This window comes from Anticarsia gemmatalis, chromosome 19 (genome assembly GCF_050436995.1).
Source record: "Anticarsia gemmatalis isolate Benzon Research Colony breed Stoneville strain chromosome 19, ilAntGemm2 primary, whole genome shotgun sequence".
NCBI classification, from domain to species: domain Eukaryota; kingdom Metazoa; phylum Arthropoda; class Insecta; order Lepidoptera; family Erebidae; genus Anticarsia; species Anticarsia gemmatalis.
Genome location: NC_134763.1, coordinates 10080147 through 10090298, shown reverse-complemented (window position 1 = coordinate 10090298; position 10152 = coordinate 10080147). Strand labels below are relative to the sequence as shown.

Below are 10152 nucleotides of genomic sequence, written 5' to 3'. Positions count from 1 at the left end.
TATTATACCTATAGAATTATTGATTTTTGTCTCATAATTACATAGCAAACACAATTATCAACAGATAAAAAAAATGGTACAGACTTATCTAGTTGTTCATAGCCAAATCTAACTGAAATCAATTAGAAGATAATATATTAGCCAAACTTGTTTTATTTTTGTATAGTGAAATTGAGAAACAATATTCTTTATATTTGTATTGTTCAAAAAAATATTATCTGTAATGAGCGCTAAATATTAAACATGATGTGAATAACAAATTTTCCCTTTAATGTAACGAAACGTAACACCTTTCGTGATCCTCCTGTCAAATTCACGAATAAGTTTTGGAGGTTATGTTATGAAGTAAATTACATTTATTACTTTATACAGCAATGTCTCCTACGATCAAAAGCAAATTGATAAAATTCTTTCATCGACATTGATACTCTGATTTAATTTATTGCTATAAAAACAAATAGCCTTGAAGATCTATGACATAACCTTGCTCTGATAACTTTGCGATTATATTCTGTATTTTATAACAGAAAAAATGTACAAAAGTCTATTATTTAGACGGTAAGTGTTTTATTTGTAAAAACTACAAGTTATCGAAGGTATCGAAGGTCTCTTTAATCATTATTATCATAGAAAAACATAACTTTTTTGATGAGATTCAATATGATGTCATTTGCAATAAATATTGTCTAACCTCGTTTAATCAGCGCTGTTATACCAGTATTCTGTGAATCAATATCACCTGAACGGTATTGAGTGATATAATATTTAATAATGAAATACTTTCTAACATGTAGGATATTATTTCAGGTTACCATTAAAGTTAATAAAGAATGAATTAGTAGCACAAGTGTATGGTATTAAGAAAGTTCCTTTAAATAATAGTCATCAATGGGCAAGACAACTGTCTGTGTCCTATGTGTGCTGTAAGAAAAGAAGATCACCTGAGGAAAAGGTTTGTATAACCATTAGCGCAAAAGGTTTGACATCAAATTAGAAAAAAAGTGTTTGTAATTCAAATTCAGCAGCAAATACCTAAGTCTCAGATTCTAATTCTGAGCTAAATAAACTGGCATTAGGTGTTTTTAATATCCTTGATAGTAGCCCAGAAAATGTAGCATACAAAACAATAATTTTGCGATTTATAACAAAAACTTTATGGAATGGAACATGGAAAGTTTAAGTAGTCCTCCAGCTAAATCTTTGATTGATTTAACTTTAAACTATTTTTAGTCTGTACTGGCTTTTATATTATGATTTTTTTATTGTGACAGGAAGCAGAGAGTCAAGGAAGATCATCAATCAGGTACTCCCCAAAGAGTGCTGAGGTGGTGGGTATATGGCGTAACATGACTGTCCAAGAACTAGCAAATGTTCTCAACAAAGACTTAGGTAAGAAACTCTATCTATTATAATTACACCTGTTATACCTTAACCCAAGATCTTGTGATCAGCAGTTGGATACACTACTTACTACATTATATACTATACTATACAAAGGCAATAAATGTATATTTTAATGCACTAAGTTCAGTTCCAGAGCTAGTGCAGTTCCAAATGAGAAGTATAAGCGTGCATATATTCAGGTATAACAGATTAAACAACTGGATAACAGAATAAAATTAACAATATAAAACTAAAGAAATCTATACTAATATTATAAAGCTGAAGAGTTTGTTTGTTTGTTTGTTTGTTTGAACGCGCTAATCTCAGGAACTACTGGTCCGATTTGAAAAATTCTTTCAGTGTTAGATAGCCCATTTATCGAGGAAGGTTATAGGCTATATAACATCACGCTACGGTCATTAGGAGCGGAGTAGCAACGAAAAATGTTATAAAAACGGGGAACATTTTTACCAATTCTCTTAGGTGACGCAAGCGAAGTTGTGCGGGTCAGCTAGTCAAAAATAAACCTGTTTGCGAATTTTAATCAGTTCGAACTGATAGTGATATTATTATTTATCTTCTCTTTCAGATCATGTGTACAAGTCATTAGAGTTTGCAGACAAAGATTCAGACATAGAATATACAGAGAAAACTGTGATACATAACCCTCAGATCATAAGAGATGTTGTCAAGATATCTGGGTGTAGGTTCAAGATTGTGCCCAGGCCTGATGAAGAAGTTGCAGAAGAAGAGGTATGTTGTAAAACATATTTACGTTTTGTGAGATTTATTGTCTTATGTTGTTGCTACAAATGGTTCAAGTCATGTGCAATGTGCATATTACAAAGGAACACTGTCAATTCCATGACCCTCATGGCCTGGTATGCTTGAAAAATTCGACTGGCAAGGAGAAGAAATATATTTATGTTAAACATGCAACATGAAAGTTCAAAAGTTATGAAGGCATAGGTACATAATTTCTTGATTAAATTCTAGTAACACACACACTATTTTTAACTCGACCTATATCGAATCCGAGACTGCAGTAGTTGCACTCATTACTGCTCACCACCAATATCAATTGGAATATTTGCTTCTACAGAATAAAGATGCATTCCCGGCACCACCCGCGCCGCCTGAAGCTCTCAAACCCCGGCCGCCCGTAGTCTGTGTGATGGGACATGTGGACCATGGGAAGACGACGCTGTTGGACTCGCTACGTGATACCTCTGTAGTGGATCAGGAGTTCGGGGGCATTACGCAGCATATTGGTGCCTTTGAAGGTAACTAAGCTTTTATTAATATTTTTATACTTCTACTTATACTACACATTTTTATTTGATTTTTTTTTTTAATCATATTTTTTTATTAATTTGTTTTCGTACGTTGTAAAACATGCACGTTTACGTAAAAAGTACTCGCAAATATCAAGCGCCCCAGTGGTTCCATGTTTACCTTATCAGCATAGCTGAAAATCTACTGGTGACTGTATACTCCATTTTAATTTCAAACTCTGTTCTAAAGAGTGGGCTCAGGTTTATAAAGCAATGAGAGTTCATCGCAGTTTCGACACCTAAACCATAGGGTTACGTCATTTAATTAGAGAGGGATTAAAAATTAATTGCTATTTTCCTCCAGTGCAACTGGCATCAGGCGAGAAAGTGACATTCTTAGACACGCCGGGGCACGCCGCGTTCACGTCAATGCGGTCGCGCGGCGCTCACGCCACTGACATCGTGGTGTTAGTTGTAGCAGCTGATGATGGAGTCATGGAGCAGACTGTCGAGTCTATACGTATGGCCAGGGAGGCTAATGGTGAGTGGTATAAGTACTTTTTGTAACTTTACTCTTTACTTTTTGCAGCAGAGGTATACTCAGGGTATTCTATCACTCGCATACTTCAGTTATGCCCGGTTTCTGAGGCACATTTAGCGGTAGTTTTAATACTTGTAGTGACATGGAGGTTTATAAGACAAGTCCCAATATTCAAACTTTGGACAATAACATACAAAAAAATAGGAAAAGCTATTTAGGCCACGCAGTTTAGTCCCCACAAAAAGTACCACAATCACCAGTTACTTCATTTTATTTGTAGGAAAATATGCACTTGACTTTTTCAACTATTTTGGTTTGAAACTATATCTTAATTGTTTGTATAACAGCCGTTATTCTATTGTTACAGTTCCAATATTGGTGGCGATCAACAAAATCGACAAGCCAGGTGTGAACATTGTAGGTATGCCTCTATTTTATATCTATGTTGTTCTACGTGATTTATTGTACTTTAGAAATGAAAACAAACTATTTTACGTTAGTATTTGCCTACGTATACGCCGGTATACGCTCGTACGTAAACTTGACTCGTATGAATGACTCGTACGTACATTCGCGTGTTCGTAAAATCGTAACATCATTTATGTAACGCTAAAATGACTCGTACGTACATTCGCGTGTTCGTAAAATCGTAACATCATTTATGTAACGCTAAAATAGGTACGATAGAAAATCATTATTATATTATTACATAATATATATTAATATATATTGTAATATATATTACAATATATATTAATATATATTATGTAATAATAATAATGATTTTCTATCAATCCCCGAGGCAACACACCAATGACTTTTCGAAGTTATGTGTGTATTAGAAATACTCATACTTAATTATCACATGCTCCAACGCTGAAGGAAAACATCGTGAGGAAACCTTGCATGCCTAAAATTTGAATACATTTATTGAGGGCATGCAAAGTCCCCAACCCGCACTTGGCCAGCGTGGTGGACTCAAGGCCTAAACCTTCCCTCATTACGGGAGGAGACCCTTGCCCAGCAGTGGGACAGTAATGGGTTAAATTTATTATTTATTTATTTCTATCAATGACGCCGCTTCAAATTGATTAATTTCATTCTACTTCAATTTACTTATGTTATTCTACAGTCTGCACCTAAACATATAAGTAATCATATAAGTAATAAAAAAATCCTTTATCAGATAATCTAATTCGAGACTAATAAACTCCAAAATTATTCCTCGATTATAGTAATGTAACAACGAAAAACTAGCTTAGATAAATTTAAACAACCTCAAAAACCCCACAAAGCAACCAGCATTTTTATTTTTAGGATAAAACGATGCGCGCACTCGCCGCCCTCGGTATTATCTGCGAGGAGATAGGCGGTGATGTCCAGGCTATACCGGTGTCTGCTCTCAAGAAACAGAACTTAGACACATTGGTCGAAGCTCTGACGCTACAGGCACAGTTGATGGAACTGAAGGCAGACCCAGGAGGTTATGTTGAGGGAGTCGTGCTTGAAGCACAGTTGGATGCTAAGATCGGGTGAGTAGCTCTCGCGATATTGTAATGTTGACTTTTTTGTTTATGGAGCACAGTAGATAACATAGATTTAGACAGAATATGATAAAGCATACAGACTTTTGACTTTATTTGATTTTATTTTCTATGTGGTTACAGGTCAAAATAATTGCAATTGCGAATGAACCTAGTTAGGAATGCAATTAACTTGTTAGATCCATTTGTTAGTAGACTAAAAGTTGACAGTTCTGTATGAATACGTTCAAATAACACTATAAACCCATAATATAGCAATCATTCGTTATGTTTATTTTATTGTTTTTCTTAATAAATTTGTTTGTTTAGAAAACAAGCAACAGTATTAGTGCAGAGAGGCACGTTGAGACGAGGCAGCGTTATTGTGGCAGGCACTGGCTGGGCGAAGGTATAAACATTGACTTGTTTCTGTAAAAATGTTTAAAAGCGCATATTGTACGAGTACCTACGTATATCGCATTTATTATATTAGTGAACACTCCTTAGATGTAATGTTCAAAAACAAGATACCTCATACCATAAATATTCTTAGGTCCGAGTACTAAACTCAGCGGACGGCAGATCAGTCCAAGAGGCGCCACCGTCAACGCCCGTGTCGGTACTCGGCTGGAAGGAAATGCCTTCAGCTGGAGACCAAGTCCTGGAAGTAACCTCCGAGGTAAGTTCATTCTATTTTCACAATTTGTTCATACTAGCTGACCCGCCCAAATTCACTCGCCTCACCGAAGAGAGAATGGGTCATAATTTTCCCCGTTTTTGTAACATTTTTTTTGCTGCTCCGCTCCTAATGGCCATAGTGTGATGTTATATAGACTATAGCTTTTCTCGATAAATGGACTATCTAACACTGAAAGAATTTTTCAAATCGGACCAGTAGTTCCCGAGATTAGCACGTTCAAACAAACAAACTCTTCAGCTTTATAAAATTAGTATAGATTATAATATTAGTATAGATTCAGAACATAGGCTTGAACTTCATTTTATTATCATTGATTTATTTTGCGAAAGGCTGTCAAGATTTCATATTCTCACTATAGCCATACGTATACGAACACTTATACGTGGTATACGTATCGAAAGTAGTGCCAGGCCCCCGTCACTCGGCCGTACCTACAGCTATAAGTGCCTACAAATTCGCGTGGCGTCGGCGCCACTCCGAGAGTCGAGTGTCGACGCGCGTCGAGCTCGTGCGTGCGTTTATTAGAAGTTTTATGAGTAATATTATTATAAAAACGTTTAAAATAGAATGGCAGGTTTAAAGCATTGCTTATTTGATGGATGTTTGTCGAAAAAGAAGGACGAGGGATTGTCATTTTTTTCATTACCTACAGATGAGGAAAGCTAAGTTCAAATTCATTTAAAAACTATAAAACTTTACAGTACCTACCTACCACAAAATAATAGTACTAACTATAATTAGTTACTTTGTTGCTACTAACAATAATATGGACTCATGTCTGAATTATTAAGGAATTTGATACTTTATAATTACGAGAGCAACTTGCAAATGTGACTTTTTGTTTATGGAGATATTTCAACGATTTTGGTATCAAATGAAAGGTCTAAGACTAAAACTATTTTATCCGTTTGAATGATATAAATCGGTTCACAGGTTTAGGACATATGAAGAATATAAAATAGTAAAAATGTAAACAAACCAAAACAGGTAGCAACGATGCGGCGAGCCGACAACCCTAGCGTCATAGGTAACGCGTTACTCTACGCCAGACAGTGACAGAGTTACGCGTTAAAAGAGAGCGGGAATACTTAGGTGAATATGTCGTTAGGTACGGAGCGCTTATACGAGCTGAATTAGACTTTATTGCTTAGCAGCAAGAGTCGTTATTTCTATAAATTGTTACGGGGAGTGCGTGTTCTGTACAGTACTTATTATTCTGTGGTAGTGCTTCATTTTTCAGTTCTTTACGTGTCAACTGGAAAAAATATCCTCTATCTTCTTGAACAAGCTTGTTTGTAAACATTATTTAAATAGGAAGAGTTCGTGGCTTAGTTAACAGCCGCGTAAATCCATCTCTAAGGTTAAGTTACGCTTGCCGAGGTTGCTATGTGGATGGGTGACCATCTAATACATATCGAGTTAGGCACGTTAAATTGTGGGTCCCGGTTATCATTTTCAAAGAACTTTGACAGTCGTAGTCAGTAGACAGTCGTCGTAACAGTAGTCAGAAGCTTGAAAGTCTGTCAACCAGTCTTATCGAAGGGTATCGTGTATAACCCAGGTAACTGGGTTGTGGAGGTTCGATGATGAGGTCGCTCCATGTAAGATACTGGTATCCAGCTTTATCCAGTGAGATTGGAAGTCGACTCCAATATAGTTTGAAAGAAAGGCTAGGCTGGTATATTTAATTAGTCTTTTTTTATAGAAAAGAGCCAACGAAGTAATGAAGTGGCGCCACAACCAGCGCATGCGCGACAAGCAGGCGGCGGACCTGGAGGTGATCAGCGCCAAGGAGGCGGCGCACCAGCAGCAGTACGCCGCCGCGCTCGCCCGCAAGCGCGCGCTGGGCCGCTTCAAGCTGCGGCCGGCCGGGCCCAGGCAGAAGATGATACAGCACGATGACCATCCCACGCTCAGCGTGCTTGTCAAAGGTATAATAAGCGGTTTTTTAAGCACTCTTTAGTTTTTCTACAGTATAAGAATAAGTCCCTAAGTTCCCCATCGTTTCTGGTATTATACACCTACAAAAATCAACATAATAGTATGTCTCGGCCTTTACTTGTTGGTTACATTTAATTGCAGGATGCAAAGTGAGTGTTAGGCGCTGCAAAATTTATTTTCATGCAGGGTGTACCAAAAATGCGCAATTTATAAAACAATTAGTTACCAAGAATCGACTGCTCCCAAGGCCCGAGCTAAGGCGACTTTGTAGTAATACTCATAGCGAATAGGTAGTCATATAATTATGTTTCTTGTTATAGGTGATGTGGATGGTTCAGTGGAAGCTATCCTGGACATTCTGGAAACATATGATGAGAACGAAGTTGTAAGACTCGATCTAGTACATTTCGGAGTCGGACCAGTCACACCTAATGATTTAGAGGTATGTCGTTTGTAGCAATTTTAAATATACTCGTTCACTATGTAGCATGGCAGAGTTTAATTAAATATACAAAAAAGATACATCATATGTTGTACTTCCGCCAAGACAAACACGTTAGTGTATCTGACAATACAGTCCCGAAGTTAAATATCCATTCACGCACATTGAATGAATATTTAATTTTAATTCGAGATGAAAATTAAAATTAACACATTTTTAGGTAGCAGAAGTATTCAAAGCGGTAATATATGCGTTCAACGTGGACTGTCCGCCGCCGATAGCAGTGGAAGCTAAGAACAAGAACATAGCTATAAAGAAACACAACATTATCTACCGCATGGTGGACGATATCAAAGATGAACTCAGTTTGAGGATACCTAAGAGCCAGGAGGAGGAGTATATTGGTGAGTGGCCTATAAGGAAACGTTGAGCTTAAATGTGAAATGGACTTTGGAAGGAAGCTTTTTATGGTATAAATATTTTGGATAGAACTGAATTTATCTGGATTTGCGTATAACTGATGGTTGCGAGATCGATGGTTCGATTCTTGGGTTGGGCAGAAATATATACGGTTTTACGGAATTGAGTTTGATTTTTTAAATTAGTTACCTGGAGGGTTCTGTTGTTTATATATGGTCTGGCTGGTCTAGTATGTTATTACATGAGATCAATATTATAAGCGGCGAAATAAGGAAATCATATTACTCCAACCCTTCTTTTCTAATATCCTATCAGGTACAATAGACGTGAAGTGTTCAAATAAAATGTATTATTTTTCAGGTGAAGCAAATGTATTACAAGAGTTCATGGTAACAGAGAATAAGAAGAAGGTACCGGTAGCTGGGTGTCGGTGCGTGAAGGGATCACTTGTTAGAAACGCGCTCTATAGAGTGATAAGGGGACAGGAAGTCATTTATGAAGGTAAACTTATTTTTTTGGGATTGACTTATACGTATGGATTGGTTCTAGGTAGAGTGAGATGTGGTTAAGTGTTTAAGTGAGACAGAAGAGTTTTTTTGTTTTTTAAGGTATAATGCATTAAACGCGTAGGAAATGGTTGAAAAAAAAATCCGTAAGAGAAAAGTATGTTAAGAACAACTGAATCTTGAAACTTTTGAGCGGTTTACCCAAAGATTTTCTTTTGCTTTTATATATAAATATGGGATATCCGCAAATAAAAGTAAATTCGAACAATTCTTATATGAAGTTTTTAAGTTCGTTAAATTGACGATGTCTCATACATAGAATCGATTGTTTTACAGGTAAACTAGCCTCAATGAAGCACTTAAAAGACGAAGTACCAACGATAAAGAACGACATGGAGTGCGGGCTGCGGTTCGAGGACCCTACCTTCTCAGTTCAAGCGGGAGACACGGTGGTGTGTTACAAGATGATTGATGCCACCAATAGAACCGGCTGGGACCCCGGCTTTTAAGTTATTGTAGTAAATACCTTGGATAGCACACATTTGTTTTATTTTTTGGAATCTGACCATCTTACCCCCAGTTTCTGAGGTACATTTAGGGGTAGTTTATTTATTCCATAGCGTTTAAACTCATGAAAAAAAAACGCTACTGAATAGATAAACTACCGCTAAATGCACTTAAAAACCGGGCATTAAACAGTTTTGACCCATTACTAAGTGAGAGGAGCCCGGCTTGGAGATGAAGAGATATATCATTCAGTGAAGTACGGCGAAATGTAGGTTAGGGACTTTGCATTTGAGAACTGTGTAAACATTTAAAGAACTCTCGGACACACAAAGTTTATTAAATGAACAGTTCTCAAACTGAACAAATTCCTCACACAGAAATACGTTAGTTGTAAACAGACATTGGGAGAGATAGCCGATTTTCTCCTAATTCTAAACACCGCGTGCTTTTGCCGCAACATCATCTACGTAGACCAAGAACGAATTCCTTCAAGAGTCTCACAGGAGTGAAATAAAACTACGTTGTTATAAAGAGAATCCTCTATTTAAATATTAACTTGATAGGCTTGTAATTCGTGTCTCACTATTATAGAACAAAGAACTCCAATAAATTAATATGTATCATATCATTGAATACATCGGTGACCTAGTTAACTTTGTACGGTTATAACATTTATTAGACTACGCAATGTAAAATGAAAATATGCTGTACCAAAAACACATTTTTTTTAAATTTGAAAACATCTGATACAGAAAAACTAAGCTTATTTTAAAACGGCATCAACACGATTAAGCAGATTTACGGTTCGGTGCAGATTGTACTGATTATAGTCAGGGTAGAACGGCTAATGCCGAAACGTCAAGATGACTTAGGTTTAATAGTATCAATCACCATTTTTGTTAAAAAACAATCGAT

At 36.6% G+C, this 10152-nt stretch overlaps 1 protein-coding gene across 1 annotated transcript; it reads left to right on the top strand.

The window, feature by feature from the left end:
- Positions 1-296: 296 nt before the first annotated feature.
- mIF2 (mitochondrial translation initiation factor 2) lies at positions 297-9261 on the top strand. The gene is made up of 15 exons (XM_076126872.1): positions 297-558; positions 808-952; positions 1272-1389; positions 1973-2136; positions 2486-2666; positions 3022-3198; positions 3566-3615; positions 4516-4730; positions 5052-5130; positions 5275-5400; positions 7127-7352; positions 7683-7804; positions 8025-8208; positions 8585-8725; positions 9067-9261. The coding sequence occupies exons 1-15, from the start codon at positions 533-535 to the stop codon at positions 9237-9239; spliced, it is 2127 nt and encodes a 708-aa protein (XP_075982987.1). The 5' UTR covers positions 297-532; the 3' UTR covers positions 9240-9261.
- The last annotated feature ends 891 nt before the right edge of the window (positions 9262-10152 follow it).